Source organism: Herpailurus yagouaroundi, unplaced genomic scaffold (genome assembly GCF_014898765.1).
Source record: "Herpailurus yagouaroundi ecotype Mexico unplaced genomic scaffold, PumYag 217, whole genome shotgun sequence".
Lineage (NCBI taxonomy): Eukaryota > Metazoa > Chordata > Mammalia > Carnivora > Felidae > Herpailurus > Herpailurus yagouaroundi.
In genome coordinates, this window is record NW_024412448.1 from 564,677 (window position 1) to 580,945 (window position 16,269).

General features: G+C 52.5%; 2 protein-coding genes across 4 annotated transcripts in view; one reads left to right on the forward strand and one right to left on the reverse strand.

Moving 5' to 3' along the window:
• GGA3 (golgi associated, gamma adaptin ear containing, ARF binding protein 3) lies at nt 1–16,125 on the reverse strand. 3 transcript variants are annotated; one of them, XM_040456381.1, is made up of 17 exons: nt 16,012–16,125; nt 9,304–9,388; nt 9,102–9,177; nt 7,625–7,723; nt 6,797–6,920; nt 6,438–6,541; nt 6,223–6,303; nt 5,697–5,834; nt 5,072–5,153; nt 4,843–4,959; nt 4,264–4,512; nt 3,807–3,877; nt 3,190–3,503; nt 2,736–2,944; nt 2,263–2,432; nt 1,979–2,089; nt 1–1,762 (listed from the first exon to the last, which is right to left on the reverse strand). In XM_040456381.1, exons 1-17 carry the CDS (start codon nt 16,049–16,051, stop codon nt 1,652–1,654), a joined length of 2,181 nt encoding a protein of 726 aa, XP_040312315.1. In that variant the 5' UTR covers nt 16,052–16,125; the 3' UTR covers nt 1–1,651. The 3 variants fall into 3 exon arrangements, with proteins under 3 accessions (XP_040312315.1, XP_040312316.1, XP_040312317.1); XM_040456382.1 differs by lacking the exon at nt 16,012–16,125 and adding an exon at nt 15,614–15,961; XM_040456383.1 differs by lacking the exon at nt 4,264–4,512.
• The window catches only part of MRPS7 (mitochondrial ribosomal protein S7), a 3,483-nt gene continuing 3,335 nt past the window's right edge, over nt 16,122–16,269 (forward strand). The window contains exon 1 of the mRNA XM_040456390.1: nt 16,122–16,230. Coding sequence (XP_040312324.1) covers nt 16,184–16,230 — 47 coding nt within the window. The 5' untranslated portion in view covers nt 16,122–16,183. The remainder of the gene's footprint in view (nt 16,231–16,269) is intronic.

The following is a 16,269-nucleotide window of genomic DNA, read 5'->3' on the forward strand; positions in this document are numbered from 1 at the left end:
TACGGCAAAAATGATTTTATTTGACATGCAGCAGAACAAGGGCAGCAGAGCTGGGATATTGTATACAGCCATTTGTCACAAAGCAGTGACCTCAGTAGTAACACTCAATTTTAATGTCTAAAGCTTATTATAAAGGTGTATTTTCACACAGTAATCCCATAAACCTTCCCAGGGCTGCTAGCAGCTAGCTTTTGGAAAGCTCTTGGATTTACTCTGTATGTTGTGAATGGATTCACTTTTGACCTGTTCTAATAATGAAGCAGTGAATTCTGCTTGCGGAAGCTGGAAAGGAAGCGGGAGAGGACCTTCTGATACAGTAAGGAAACCTGGCAAAGTGCAGGGAGGGATCAGGGATTGTGGCATGTGCCACCTTTCCCCAGAGATGGCTTGGAGCCATCCAGCTAAGCCCAGATGAGCTGAGTGCTCTTTCCTCAGCTGGTGGTTGTCCCTTTCTTGCCCTGTGAGGCCTGGAGTCCCTGGCCCACTTGCATCTGGTAGGAGCAACTCGGACAAGCGGTCGGAGGTTGAGCACTGCCGAAGCAATAGGGTCTGGTGACTCGATTCAAGCACGGCTCCTAATCTCACCACCTCCAGACCCCGTATCTTGCGGACATGCCCCTCAGCAGCTGGGGACAGTCAAGGTTCCTAGGCAACAGGTAAGAAGTCTAGTGCAATTTGCCTGACCCTGAGGCTGCCTGTTCCCAAATACATGCCATACCACAGGCCAAATGGTGGGAAGAGGGGGAGGCCTAAGCAGGAGAATGCAGAGGATGATGGGAGTTGTCCTCTCCTTCAGAGACTCAAAGGGCAGGAGAGTTTATTTCATGCCAAGCAAGAGGTAGTGAGTAGGATGGCCTATTCCCAAGGCAGGAGGCACACTTTTCCCAGAAAGCTTTGAGTACCTGCTTCCAGAGAAGGGGAGACACTGGTTCTCTTCCATTTTCTTTTGTATCCCTAGTTTTGGCTGCCACAAGGCCAAGTTCTGTTTCTAATAGGCTGAGTTTCATATCCCACTGCGACGTCCATAGGACACAGCCTGCAACCACCAGAGATGAGCACACAACTCCTCACCCAGCGGCCATTCCAGAATGCTGCTGCCCATGGAAGGCAGGGCTGGGGACTCGGTAGTACGTCAACTTCTCTATGCCCAGGGCCACTTGGGACCACTGGGCTTTGCCTACCTCCCAAGAGGAGCCTGCCAGCAGGGGAAGCACAAAGTAGTGATGAGGGGGCTGAGGCCTCTGGGGGGGTGTGAGAACATGGTCCTTGAGGGAGGGTGCCAAGTCTCTTTAGAGCCCTCCCCCCTTATGGCATCAGGATGCCAGCATGGGAGGAAAAAACCTACTCCTCTGCCTTGGGTCCTCGTTCCCAGGGCGATAGTGCAGAGTCTGGAGCCACTCCCCACCCCTGACAGCACATGGCCACTTCAAGTCACACAGGTAGACAAAAAAAACAGGTCCTTTTAGGGGGCCAATGAGAGATCATCACGGCAGCAGCTTGGCTCCCAGCAGCAATGCCCAGGGCCCCTGTTCCGCATCAAAGCTCTAAGCACTGCAGTCAGGATGTGGAGAATGACTGGACCAGAGAGCCCTCCTGTCTTGTGGCAGCCTGCCTGAGCTTCAATGCGGAGGTGACACGAAGTCCTCTGGGGTCATAGGTTACCCCACTGTTCCACAGGAGGGAATTGGTCCACCTCGCCCACCTCTGTGCTCAGCTGCTCTCCCAGGGCGAAGGTCAGCCTATACCGAAGCCTCGCTTTCTCCTGTGACAAAGGGGCAAGCGTGTGAGACCTCCTCTTCTCCTCAAACCTTGGGGCCCTTTCTGTGCTCCCGTCACCACCCCAGGCTCACTCGGCCACTGAACCAGGGTAGGAAAGGGACACAGTTAATGCTGCGGTATCACGGCACTTCAAACTGGGAGGCAGAGGTCCTAATCTGGGGCAGCTAGGGCTTCAGGATGGACCTTGGTTCTAGCTCACCTTCAGCGGATTGGCCAGCAGCATGACCTGGGTGATGGCTGCAGGCGGCTGGATGGGACTAAATGGAGACAGCTCTGTCCCAGAGGGTGGCTGTAACTTCACCTTCATTGACTGAAGAAAAAGAGAAGCTCCTTTGAAGAGAGATGGCAGGTGCCCCTAGGAGGGAGCCTACCGGAGTCACAATGGACACATGGCTGCTGCCTGCTGGCCTCAGGGCCCCTCAACCCAGTGGGTTCAAGATAAGGCTACTTCTGCCTCTAGAGGCCCCAGGAAGCCAGGGGTACCTTTGGCACTGCGGCCTGCAGCACGATGCTCTTGATGGGCAAGGGAGCTGTGTTCAGCATGGACACTACCACCACCAGCACGTCAGGCCGTCCAGGCGGACACTCCTTGGCAAAGTGGAAGAGGATGCGGAAGCCATTTTTATCATAGGCTGTCACAGGAAGGGCGCTGCCTGTGAGGAGAGATCATGTGGGTGAAGGAGAAACCTCACAGAGCCCAGAGGGTGTTGGCCACAGCCAAGTGGGCAGGACCGGGCAACCCTGTGGCCAGCAGGCTCCTTGCAAGAATCTGGGAAAGAGCCTCTCAGAACCTCCCAAGAGTCCAGTGGCAACAAGGAGAGACCCAAGACAGCAGGGAAGCGGGTCATGTCTGGCTCTAAGGGACCTGGGCAGACAGCCTGTGCCCGCCCCTCATTCCCTATGACCCCACAGCCTGGGCCCCACATCCCCTCCCACCCCATGCTTCCGACACTTACTAGGCTTGATAGATTCCAGGGGAACATGGACACTGGCCAGGGAGAGCTCTGGCCCCTTCATGGGGCTGCCCTGGGGCTGGAAGAGAGGACTGCTGGGCCCAGGGGAGAAGGGGAGGAGAGGCCGAGCAGTGGTGCTGGTGGGGACCAGAGGGGAGGTGGTGGCCCCAGGGAAGAAGATGGAGGAGACGGGTTTCACCAGACCTGATGTCCTGAGAGGCAGGAAGGAGGACAAGGCAAGTCAGAGACCTGGGGAAGCTATAGCGCCAACCCCTCAAAGCACCTCTCCCCTTCCCGCCAGGCAGAGCGGTTCTTACTACCCCACCTCCCACCGTTTCCAGATTCCCACCTGACTCAGTAGGCCAAAAGGGCACATCCCCAGACCCTCTGGAGCTGCCCCTGGTTCTGCCAAACCCAGGTCCAGCCCTCCCCAACCCAGCTCTCCCCCACTCATTACGCTCTGGTCTCTTCAAGAAGATGATCAAGGGCATCCAGCTGGTGCAGGGTGCTATCGCCCAAAGCCGAGCCGTGGTACCCGAGGGCTGTGGGCTCAGCCTTGAGGGCTGGGGCCGGTCCAGTTGGGAACAAGAAGGAGCCTGGTTTGGGGGCGGGAACACTGGCTGGGACCGCAGGAGCTGGGAAGGAGGGCGGCAGTGGAGCCTGGGAGCTGCCCGCGGACGGTGCTGAGGGCGGGACGAGAGGCCCATCCGAGGGGCTGGCGGCAGCACTCCCGGGCTCGGGGCCGCCAAAGTCCAGGTCCAGCTGCTCGTTCTGTTGGGGATGGAAAGTGCATGAGCAAAGGCTGTGGAGGGGTCTGCCGCAGGTGGCAGGTTTCGGGTCTCCAACTCTGGCCCCCTTCCCTGGGGGCCCTGTGACCCCACCACTGGACGAGCAGCTTCCTGAGGCCAAGGCCAGCCCTTGGATGTGATCCACGTTCCTAAATGCACGCAGGGCAGTGCCCCAAGGAGTAAGGACAGTCGCCGCAGTTGGCTGCAGCCAACTGGGGCTGAGGATGAGTCGGGAAAGAGAAGTGAAGCTCGTCCAGCATTTTAGTGATGTCCCCTATGTCCCTACCTGGAACAGGGGCCATTGGCTGTTTCCAGCTGACTCTGTGGGAGGGGCAGTGGGGGCTGGATCAGCAAGGCCTGAAAACAGAAGATGATGGTGAGAAGGGGCTCTGCCTTGGGCAGTCCCACCTCACCCAGGGAAGGTCACATGACAAAATGAGCATCAAGGGGTGACAGGCGGGGAGGTTTTCCCCCAGGCAGCCTCCAGGGGGAGAGGGATCCTCTTCAGTCCTTATGTTCCGTATGTGGTGGGGGGTGGGGGGCGCAGAGGTGGGGAGCAGAGCAGGACAGTCCACTGCGTCCATGCTGAAGCCTGGGTGCAGACTGCCCTGAAGGCCACTGAACTGGACTCTATCCCTCCACCTGAAGCCCCCTTCTCCACCTCTGCTAAGTACACAGCCACCCCTCAGCCCTCCTCCCGATTCCACACGCCTTTTTGCTCTGCTGGCCCCTCCAGGACACACCCAAGCAGAGCAGCTCCTCGTCCAGCAGGCAGAGGGCATTGCTTGTGCTGTTGGGTCCCAGGGCGGCCTCGGCATGACTGGATGGGTGGCTGCGCCCAGGGCCTGAGGTCTGGGGGGGTGGAGGGAGGATAGGGATGCCGGAGGACGGTGGGGCAGGGGCCGGGGCCGGGGCCGACACTGAGGATGAGCTGCTTGGTGTGTCCAACTCAGCAAGGTCGATGAGAGTGCCTTGGTCCCTGGAGTGGTCTCCTGGATGGGCGAATGGAGGGGGACGGGACTGATTAGGGGCCACTCTAGTGGCTGCACAGAAGGAAGCAGAACCCTGAGCGCGGCCTCCAGCCTGGGCAACACTGAAAAGAAGCAAGCAAAGAAAACCCTGTCCACAGCTCCTGGCCTCTGGGAAGCTGGAGGACCACTTGGAGTGGCTCAGAATCCCCTCGGGCCCTGCAGGATGGCTTGTGGGTCAAGCGCTCAGGGCTCATGGCTCGGTGGCAGGGCCCACGGCTGGTCTGGATGGCTCGGTGGTGGGGCCCGGGGCTGGTCTGGACGGGTCCAGAATGGAGAACTGGAACACTTTACCTTCAGAGTCTGGAATGGCTGAGGTGGCTACCTCACCATTGACCACCTGCCCTTCAACGACTGTTTTGTAAGAGCTGATGACCCGGGAGAGGTTGTCACTGGCCTGGAGGATGTCCCCTAGAGCAGAAAAGAGGTACTTCTCACTCCAGGCCATGACACTCCCCCACTCCACGCCTCCGGGCCAAACCCACATTCCTGGGTCATCCTTGCCAACTACTCTTGAACTCACCCAAACTATTGTCATTGTCCTCTGTCTCACTGGCTAGTTTGAATAATGTCCGCCTCTTATTCTCACACCGATCAAACAGCTCCTGAAAGAGTCCCAGACCTAAAAATGAGAGCTACAAAGTCCCTTGGAAATCCTCCAGTGCGGTGTTCACGTCCAGACGCTCAGGGGGCTCCTCTAGTGCCATGGTCAGTTACTGGCAGAACCGGGCTCAGAGCACACATCTTCCTGCTCCCAGCTGTCACCACGGTGGATCACCCGAAAGGTCTGCTTAGGACCAGTGGGAGTGTGTCCCTTCCTGTCCCCGAGGTGAGCACATGCCTCAGAATTCAGAGCATCTATGTGACCAAGGACTAAGGTGCAGCAGCGTCAGGGGCACAGGGTGGGTCTCTCTACCCAAATGTCCCTGAGGTGGAGAGAAGTGAGCCCTGATGGTGGGTCCGCGGGGTCACACAGACTCGGGTGTACACACGGCTCTTCCAGCCTGAGTTAGCCACAGCTCGTGTAAAATGGGGGTGTCACTGCTCCCACCGCCACCCGGCTGCCGTGCTGACTAATGAGGAATGGCAGGTACTGAGCAAAGGCTGGCCCCCGTTCCCAGAGCCCAGCCCCCCGGAGACGCGCCTACCTTCATGAGCTCTTTATCTGCCTCTGAAGAATCCTCTTTGCTGTAATGAAGCAGCATCTCATTGAGCAGCTTTACGTTGTTATTAACCTCCTCTAAAGTGTGCAGACGCTTGGTCACCTTCTGGATCCGTGCCTCGTCCTGTATCGAAGATGATCAAGGAGAAAAAGCTAACTAGACTCATCCCACGGCCCCTGATGCCCCACAGCAAGGACTGCACCAGAGGACACGCGCAGAGGCCAGTCCCAGTGGAAGCTCCTTTTCATGCACGGTTCTTGGGAAACACAAGTCCCAGTCCTGACGCACTTTTTCTTTTAAAATAACGGCCCGCCCTACCCCCCAGGCTGGCCCCATCCAGGTTTGCTCCTCTAGTCCATTCTCCCCCCAGAAGCTCCAGCGCGCCGCCCGCTCTCTGGCCTCTCCAGGTGAGGGCTGGGGGCAAGGGCAAGCAGCAGGCCTCACACCAGGGGAAGGGACTATTGTTCTGTGGTCAAGAGTTCCTCCGCCCCAAGGCCCAGGGCCCACTCACTTCCTTCACCATGGACTTGATGAGCTTGTTGGCCTCTTGTAGGTCATCTGGGTTTTTGCTTTTCAACAACTTGGCTAAAAGCTGGAAGAGGAGGTACCGAAGGTAAAGGGAAAGGTAACACCCCACCTGGGAGACCGCAGAGGAACCGGAGCCCCCGTGGCACTGAGTGAGCCCACGCCTCATCTGAGGACGCTATCGGCTGGGATGCACTTTACCTTGGATTTCTCCTCATCATCAAAAACAGGGTTTTTGGGACGAGGCGGTGGAGAGGGGATCAGTGTCCTGTCCACGGGGATCAGTGGGTCAGACTGCACTATGCCTGAAAGGGAACATAAGGGGGCGGAGTGTCTGCTCAGGCTGGGGTCACCTTGTGGCCGTTCCTCACACAACGAGGGCGGGCACAGCCCTGTGACCAGGACCTGCAAGGGGTGAGGACCATCTCAACCTATCAAACCGCAGCTGAGCCCTTCCCAGGATCTTCCCTTCAGGAGGGGATGGCAGACACCCCCTCATTCTTCCTGGCCTTAACCAGCCTCTGGGGCTGCTCGGAGGCCGAGGGAAGGTAAGCACATACCCTGTCTCTTCAACATGTGATAAGCATCCTTGATCTTTGTTTCTTCTGGCAGGGCCAATGTCCAGCTGTAAAGCAGCTCGATCACCTTGGTCTTCACTTTCTCAGACACCCTGTCCCCCAGGTACTAAGAGGCAAAAGGAAATTAGGGAAAAACCTCGTAACTGGTGTCAGAGGCAGAGACCATGGGAAAGCTCTCTTCACGGCAATGAAAGGTGGCTGGTTAGCCCCAGTCTTCAGGCATGTCCCAGAGCGGCAGGTGTCCGGTGTGTGTGACATAGAAGGACACCACCGTGGCAGAGCAGGATCTATCAGGGCTACAGTCTGTGCTCAGACAGGGAGTTTCCATGCACAATCTCCCAGAAACAATGGCAACTTATCTCAGGGGAATTAATGAGAATGTCTGAAGTATGAAAAATTGCTCCCTGTGCTTTAAGTGGTGCCTAGAGCTGAAGCAACACCAGCGAGCAACAGAAGCTGAGCGGCTGAGTGATGAGAAGAGTAACTCCTTAGACCTACGGAAGACGGACCAAAGAAAAGTGACCGCGGTCCCAGGAGCCCCCCTCCCCCCCCCAGCCAGGGTGCGCGTTAACACCTGCGGCCACATCACCTGTCACATTAAGGCCAGGAGTCCATCAGAGGGCTGCCTGTCCCTGTGGCCTCATGGTCACCCTGCTACACTCAGGGCCTAGCTCTCTGAGGACAAGATGTGGACAGCTCTCTAAAGACAGCTCTGTGGAGATGCCGGCTGCAAGGTGAAGCCAGTAAGACGGGAGAGGGGGAGGAACACGAAAGGAGTTCCTAGAAATGAGAAAACCGCCACTGACTGACCTTTGGAGAGACGACTTTGATTAACTCATTCAAAAACCGGAACTTTCCTACTTCATTATGAAATCTCCTGCCACAGTTCTTCATACACGCCTCCAGCACCTACAGCCACATGGAGGGGAGGTGCTCAGTGCGGGTGAGGGTCGGAGCTGGCGCTCAGCCAGGACCCTGCACATAGATCACAGTGACTAGACCTTCACAAGGAAGAAACCGATCGGGAAGTTTGTGTGCACTGGCCCCCCCCCCCCCCCCGGAGCATCAGGGCAACAGGATCACGGACACCTTGGGCCCCTTAAACCTCTTCTGCGGAACCGAATAGGAACTAAAGAACAAAGCACTGGGACCCAGATACCAAGACAGTTGAATGTCTGTCGTAGAAAGTGCCTGCTTGCAAGATTCCGCCCTCATCATTTAGATGAGGAAACTGAGGCCCAGACACAGAAAGTTTCTCTGACTCTGGGTCCAGGGCTCTTGCTATAAGCTGATCAATGTTTGGGGAAGATGGAAGATAATATTTAAACAGTTTTCTTTTTCAAAGACATATTTTCTCTCCCTGCTCCCATCGATTTTCCTTCTGAGGCACATAAACTACCTTAAGTTTTCGGTGCTTCCTGGGGCCCTGGGGCCTGCGGTTTATGCCCAGGAGAGCTCCACCCCAGTGTTCCCTTTTTTGGCTTCTGACTTTGTAAAGCAGGGGTTTTCCAGCATATCGCTACTGACGTTCTGGGCCATTCTTTGTTGTGGAAGCCCGTCCTGCACATTGTAAGATGTTCAGCAACATCCCTGGCCTCTAGTCACTAGATACTAGTAATGCCCCATGACACGTGACACCCAAAAGTGCTTCTAGACACTGCCACAGGTCCCCTGGAGAGGAAACCCACTCCAGGTTGAGAAGCATTGTTTTATAAGGCCTTCTCTCTGCAGTGAACGCAACAGAGGTGTGCACGTGAGCCATCTGAGCGCCCTTCCCATGCATGACCTGGCTGAAGTCGGGGAGAACCTAGGAATCCTGTGAGCTCAGCCACCTCTGGCTCAGTGCCACACTTGTCCCCTCTGAATAAACACTAAGCTCCACCTGTCAGTGGTGCCTTCAGCAGGAGCTAGCGTCATTTTTAGCTACAGAACAACTTTTTACTTGCCTCGTTTTCCTTTAGTTGGCTAACTCTTAACTGGCAACACAGCTGTTAGCATCTCTTCAAGAAGCCGCCTCTGGGCTCCACCCTGGGCTCAGGGCTCCTGCCTCTGGCTCCTTCCCTTAGCCACTCAGCTTCTCCCACAAGACCGGTGGCCATGGTGCAGGGACTGCACTTCAGTCATACGCATTCGTGGGACAGTTTACAGAACGCGCTCCAGATAGATCTAGTATCAGGGACTTCCAGCTGCCTTAGGACGTGAGCCACGAAAACCCCAGAGAACCCAGTGGGTGCATGAGGAAAGGCCTGGGCTCACTGAAATCCACCATCGCAATGAAACCACATACCGTCAGGGCCTGGACTGCCTCCCATTCCTGTGGAGACTGGATCTTATGGGCCAGCAGTCGGACAGCGATCTGTGGCCTGGGAGACAAGCAGACCCTGCGTTCAGGCACTGACCCTGGGACCACGTGACTGGCCCTCCTTGGCCAGTTTTTACTTCTACAGTCAGCTCTCTCCCACTTGCCTCCCAACGGCTTTGAGACTCACCCTTCAAGCTCTTTGTTGATCTGATCACAGAAGCCAATTATGTATTCCCAGTCCTCCTGGCGGTTGGAAGGATTGGTGGCTTTATCTTGGGACAGAGCAAAGCGGAGGACAATTGAGGACACAATGGAAAGTGTTCCAACAATTTTTAGGCATTGATGTGAAGCTAAGTTTGTTTCCACATTTCTTTTCTGATAAGAAAATCCTCAACAGGTCAGTCCAGTATTTTGAAAGTCACAGATGAAAGGGAAAACAAATTCTCAGCCTTGCAAAGCTTAGAGTTGACCACGGTCGATAGTACAGATGAATAATTATAAACACAAATGACAAAAATCTTCAAACTGATATCCGCAAAAATGTTTAATGTAACAAATAAGTATAAATAATTCTAGTTACATAAAAATAAGCTATTAAGCAAGTAGGAGTTATCAAGAAGTGTTTCCTGGAGAAATTAAAGTCAGGTGATACTTGATAAAAAAAAAAAATATATATATATATATATATACACACTTAGGAAATGTATTTCCTATGTACCCTTCAAACATTTTTTCAAGACCCAACTTTCCTTAACGCTTTAAATGTTTTTTAAATTATACACAATGTCATCCTTTAAAAAAATTTTTTTTTAAATCTTTTTATTTATTTTTGAGACAAAGAGAGACGGAGCATGAGCAGGGGAGGGGCAGAGAGAGGGGGAGACACAGAATCTGAAGCAGGCTCCAGGCTCTGAGCGGTCAGCACAGAGCCCGAGCAGGGCTCGAATTCACAGAGTGTGAGATCATGACCTGAGCTGAAGTCGGACGCTTAACCGACTGAGCCACCCAGGCACCCCCACGATGTCATCCTTTTAAGTGAAACTAATATTTAATGAGCCCCTACTGAACACCAATCATCGTGCTCCATCCCCAGGACCGCAGATACAGACCGCCCCTACAGTTTAAATGACCTTCTATGGGGCACCTGGGTGGCTCTGTTAGTTAAGCATCAAATTCTTGATTTCAGCTCAGGTCATGATCTCTCGGTTTGTGAGTTAGAGCCCCACATCTGGCTCTGTGCAAACAGTGAGGAGCCTGTTTGGGATTCTCTCTCTCTGACCCTTCCCTGCTCGCTCTCGCTCTCTCTCTTTCAAAACAAAGAAAGAAACTTGAAACATTTTTTTTTGAAAATAATAAAAGAATAAAAAAATAAGTGGTCTCCTATGATTAAGGACAAAGACAAGTGTTGGAGAGTTCTCAGAGGGATCACTGAGGGTTTAAAACCCACGTGCTAAATGTCAAGTCTCCTAATATTTGGTGGGGTCCCCTCTCCCCTGTTATCCCCCAGAACCTTGCTAGGGGTGGTTAAGGGTGTTCCCACCTCTGATTCAGATCTTGGAGTCTGCCTCTTCCAGAAAGCACTCTCAAGCTATTTGCTAAATTTAGGACTTCAGGTTCAGAAGAGGAATGGAAGGCTGAAGGCGTAAATCGTTTTTAAATCCCCATGCTCCCACACACTTCCACAAGTGCCAAAAGCAGGGCAAGAGAACCTCGAAAAAGCCCCTCCACACAATCAGAAGTTCTTGAATTCTGGTTTCTCGTGACTGTGTTTTCTTAACTTCCTTTTTCCTAATATCAAAAATCACTTGCTCCGTGACCAAATCCTAACAAGGCCTCCCAGCATCTCCCCACCCCCACCCTGCCCCAAAGGGGGCTCTGAGGTGCAAGAAGTCAGCAGACGCCACCCGGAGGCGGAGGGAAGGCGCGTAGGACCCACAGACGCAGCGCGCGTGCCTGGCAGTGTTTCTGCTCTGATCGCAACAAGATTCTGATGCTTTGAGCTCCTATTTGGAGGAAAAGAGAAATGTCTGTCCTCAATCATGAAGAGAGAATTAGCAGGCCCTTTAAAATGTCAAGCTAGGAAGGAAGCAAATTAATTTAATTCCGTCAAGAGGGGCTATTTATTGCCATGGTGACCTACAAGCTGTCGCCTTCCAGAAGCCCCATGTTTCTCCCATCAGTTGCCTGATACCTTCTCAGGTGTTAGCATGGCTGTGTTACTAATCCCCATCATTTGAGATGCTTAAAGTTCTCACATGACATCAAGAAGCTGAAGGATGCAAAAAGAAGATGGTCTGAGAAGCCATACCCCTCCCATCGCTGCTATTATCATCTTGAGAAGAGTCACATACTTCACGGCGTAAGAAAGACTAACACATTCACTTGCACTGTTCACAACTGGGAAAGGACGGCGGGGAGTGCTGCACGGATGCTCCCCTGCCCCCACACGTGCATGAGCAATGGACCGTCACCACACGTGTTCTCCCCAGGCCGCCTGTAATTCTTGTAGCACTTCTGCTTGCAAGTATACGCCCACTCCCTTCTCACTTGGGTTCAACTTCTCCGGAATCCCACTTCCTTTCATCTGGACAGACCTTTCTACTGCAACTCTGCAGGGAGCTCTCTGCCTACATGTGGGCACAAACAGCCCCTGGTCAGCAATGGTCAGTCCTGGTTCTGAGTATCTGCTCCAGCTCTCCAGCCTACTCAGGAAGCTGACCACAGCATCCTTAGGAACTGGAAGAAAACTGGGGATACTTCTGGGTGACTCGATCTCTCCATTTGCCCACTGCCTCCCTCCAGCAGATGCACACAACTTTCCACCCACAAAACAAGCTCTATTACCTGGCACAGAGCTGACAGCACAGCCTCACCTGTCGACCCCACCCTCTAGAACTAGCCCTGGACTCTACTTTGACTCAAGGTTTCTATTTTCAGGTCTTTCTTGAAAGCCTTATTCTCTTGTGTGTCTGTGCATCTAGATTTTCTGCTCTCATTTTTCAGCTTAGTTCCAACACTAGTTTTGACTGTTGTGGGGCCTCAAAAGGTCAAGTGGGGATGGTTCAAGTAGGGGCAACACTGGCTACCCAATCCCAACACAGCTCAAACATTTCACACATGACAAATTCTATGTAACATGTTACTTAGAGATTAAGAGAGGCAAGAATACAGGATGGAAAAGCAATCAAGAGTCAGCCTTCAGTGCTAGGGTCTTGAATCAAGAGGGCCTTAGTCACCAAGTCTTTGTTAAGTGCTCACAGAAAATTAACTACACAGATCAACTGTATTGTACTATATTATTCAATCAATCAATAACGTAACTAAAGGAAAACTAAGTACAGAGCATTTGGCCATAGAGGGACTACAGAAAAAGTCCAAGACTCAGCCTAGCCTTGAGGAGGTTATACTCTGTTGGTGCAACACGTGCAAAATAACCAGAGCAAAAAATTAGAGTATATGATTTGTTACAGAAACAAGTTTTAAAACAAGCTCATTACTTCTCCTTCCTGACTTCCCTATTTCTATAAATGGTGCCATCATGGGGTGTCTGGGTGGCTCAGTTGGTTGAACATCCGACTCGGTTTCTGCTCGGGTCATGATCACACGGTTCATGAGTTCGAGCCCCACACTGGGCTCACTGCTGTCAGCACGGAGTTCACTTTGGATCCTCTGTCCCCCTCTCACGCTGTCTCTCTCCAAAATAAATAAAACATTAAAAAAATTAAAGAAAAATGGTGCCATCATTCAAAAACTCCTTTTGCCCCCACATCCAGGCATCCGGATTTGAACCCCCATTGCTGACTCCTTCCCTCTTACCCATTTCCATCAACCTAGGGTCCCTTCCTTCTCAAGGTCTATTTATTTATCCAGCAAGCACAAGCACGGAATGGGCAGACAGAATCCCAAGCAGGCTCTATGCTGTCACCACAGAGCCCGACATGGGGTTTGATTTCACAGTGAGCCAAAATCAAAAGTCAGACGCTTAACCGACTAAGCCACCCCCCTTAAAATCTTTTTAAATCTCTCCTTCCTTTCTTACCTCTGCCCCTACCCCAACCCCTTCTTCACCTGCTTCTTGAATTTCTCCTGGCCATCCTATATAAAACCCCTATACTAACCCTTGTAAAACACTGATTTCACGAGAGATGGTAAGAACGGGGACCTGATAACTGTCGAAATTTAAGCTTTTTGAGCTGGAATTCCAGCTTTTCCAGAATTTGGTTCTAACTTCCCAGATTTCTCTCCCACCACACTCCTACTGGAACTACCTGCCTGAACCAGCCAAAAACCTGTTCCTATATGGTTTCTCTATTTACATCACCGTCCAGTGTTTTCTTAGCCAGTTTTCCCCAGTCTTTAAGGCCTGGATCAAATGCTACCTCCTCACGGACAGAATCACGTTTCCATTCCACTTCTCCCCAATTTCCTGAAGAAACTGCCTGCATTTTAGCATTTACAGTTCTTGCCTTGTACCTGTATCTTTTTAATAATGCTTTATCCACTCCAGGATCACCTTTACCGAACTTAAGGCAAAGACAGATTGAACTTAATTAATTTTCATAATACCTCACATAACAGGTATTTCTTAAAAATCTTTTTATGTTTACTTATTTTTGAGACTGAAACAGAGCATGAGCAGACGAGGGGCAGAGGGAGAGGGAGACACAGAACCCGAAGCAGGCTTCAGGCTCTGAGCTGTCAACACAGAGCCTGACGGGGGGCCTGAACCCACCAACTGTGAGATCATGACCTGAGCTGAAGTCGGATGCTTAACCGACTGAGCCACCCGGGCGCCCCACATAACAGGTATTTCTTATGGACTGATTATAGTAATGACAGGAATTCAGAAAAGGCTGAAGTCATCAAGAGACAGTCCGTGGACAAGGAGAATCTGGGATGGGTTTTAAAGCATTCAGTTAAGCAAAGGAGAACAGGGTTTCCAGGGAAGGAGAGCAATGTGTGCTGATGGGACAAGAACACATCTGACTTAGCAAAGCAAGAAGACGCTCAGGAAGCCACCAAGAGGCGGCAGGAGGCGTGCGGCAGTGGGACGACCTGATTCCACAGAAGTGCTCTTCTGGGAGCAGAATGCCAAGTGGACAGAAGGGACGTGGGGAGACACCTGAAGCACTGGGACCAGTAGAGGCTTCTATAATAAATCTGGCAATCCACAGAGTGACAAGGACCTAGACTAAAATAGTGCTAAACCCCAAGCACTGGTTCGTTCACCTGGCCAAGTTCACACCAATAAGTCACAAGAACTGTGAAGGTGAATGACGGATAAGAATGGAAGGAATCTGAACACTGCCCCTAATGTCACTCTAATGGGAAAAATCAAAGGCCAGTATCAGCTCTAAAGTCTACAGACACCATTGTCCTTCCCCCACTCACAATCTCTACTCTCCCTCAAAAACAGGTCTGTCCCTCTCCTATTTCAAAATATAACTCTAAATCTAGTCTATTAAACTCAGCTTAAGTCAAATTACTTCAACGTCCCTATTCATATTCGTGAATCAAACAAATTTCAGGGACCCATGGGTGGCTCTGTCAGTTGGGCATCTGACTCTTGATTTCAGCTCGGGTCATGTTATCACGGTTCGTGGGATTGAGCCCTGGGATGGGCTCTGCACTGACAGCACAGAGCCTGCTTGGGATTCATTCTCTCTCTCTCTCTCTCTCTCTCTCTCTCTCTCTCTCAAAATAAATAAACTTAAAAAACAACAACAACATCCAATTCCAGTGTAGTTATATCTATATCTGGTTAGATGTCTCTGGACAAGTGGTTTGATTAGAGTCAGGGTGTCCTCTTTTTGTGAAATGGTGCCATTAGTACCTGCTTCACTAGGATACTTGATAAATGAATTAAATGAGTGTCTTTGGAGTGCTTTGAGCTCCTTAGAGAACAGTTCCATATATACAGAAGACTGTGACCTGCCTGCAACTGCAGATTTTGCAAATGTAACCTGGGTTCAACAACCTGAAGGGGGGTTCTTATTAAGAAAGCTCAGGCCATTGGAGGAAACAGCCTGGAGGCTCTGGTACATAAGAGGTCTCTGCGCAAGGCAATCTCTAGGCATCCTACCTGTCACCATCCTGCCCAATCTGTGTTCACTTAAAGAGGCCTCCAAGGGCCTCTTCTAGCCCATAGGAAAGTTAACTTATTAACCCTTCAGCAGAGTACTACCTGCTAACAAGGTTAACCTGTATTTCCTTAACAGAAATATGATTTAGCAATTAGAGCAAAGGCCGCTCTAACTACAGCACTAGGCTGTGTTTCTCAGCTTTGCTCAGAGTATGCTATCGACGATGACTCGTTAAGGTGTTCAAGTGTGTGTGTCTCCCAACACAGACATAACCAAGCTTTGGCCGCTGCAGGAAAATAGAGCTCTGTTCTTTACCCTACTTTGGATTATTCTCACTTCAAACATTCTGCCTCAGCGAAGCGGCCACTTCTCAAATACATGGTCGCAATTCTGAAGCAGTATGTGTATACTCACTGGTGCCCACCGCTCCCGAAGTTTCAGCCCCAATCCGCGGCTTTTCCCTCGGTCTGAGACTGAGGCACGGGGGTCTGAGAAGCGGGGCCCCACCACAATGTCCCCAAATCGCCGATGCATGTCAGCCGGGAGCACTTAGCTGACGCTTCTCCGCACCCCGCGGGGCCGGGACAGTACGCAGCTCCCGCCGCCGCGCGCAGCAGTGGGAGGAGGCGCCGGGAGGGGGACCGGGCGCCCTGCTGGGGAAGGGGCGTGATCGTTGACAGCTTGCGGCGAGGGCAAGCCGAAGCGCGAGCTGCTAGGAGACGCCGCCACTGGGCCCTGGGAGGAGGTGTAGGGGGGGCAGCGGGGGCGGCGAGGGGGCTCGAGGACAGACAGAAGCGGCCGCGGCTACTCACTCAGCCAGGACTCCAGGCTCTCCCCTTCCGCCTCCGCCATATTGCAGCCGCCCGGGCCGGCCCTGCGGCCTCAAACCTCGCGAGAACTTGCAAGAGATGAGCCGGGGCGGGGCGTGCATGGGGCCTGAGAGGAGAGAGCCCCGCCGCCGACGGTCGAATCAGACTGCGACGGATGAGAAGCCGAATGTTTCCTTTCGCTTCTTCCCTTTGGACCTCGGAGTGAGAGACTCTTAACGTCCGGACTAACAGGGTGACGCA

Coding starts and splice junctions, on each gene's coding strand:
- GGA3 (XM_040456381.1), bottom strand. CDS start 16,051: ATGGCGGAGGCGGAAGGGGAGAGCCTGGAGTCCTGGCTGA. Junction 6,921..7,624: donor TCAAAGTCGTCTCTCCAAAG/GTCAGTCAGTGG, acceptor TTTGCCTCTTAG/TACCTGGGGGACAGGGTGTC. Junction 2,090..2,262: donor TGCAGGCCGCAGTGCCAAAG/GTACCCCTGGCT, acceptor CTTTTTCTTCAG/TCAATGAAGGTGAAGTTACA.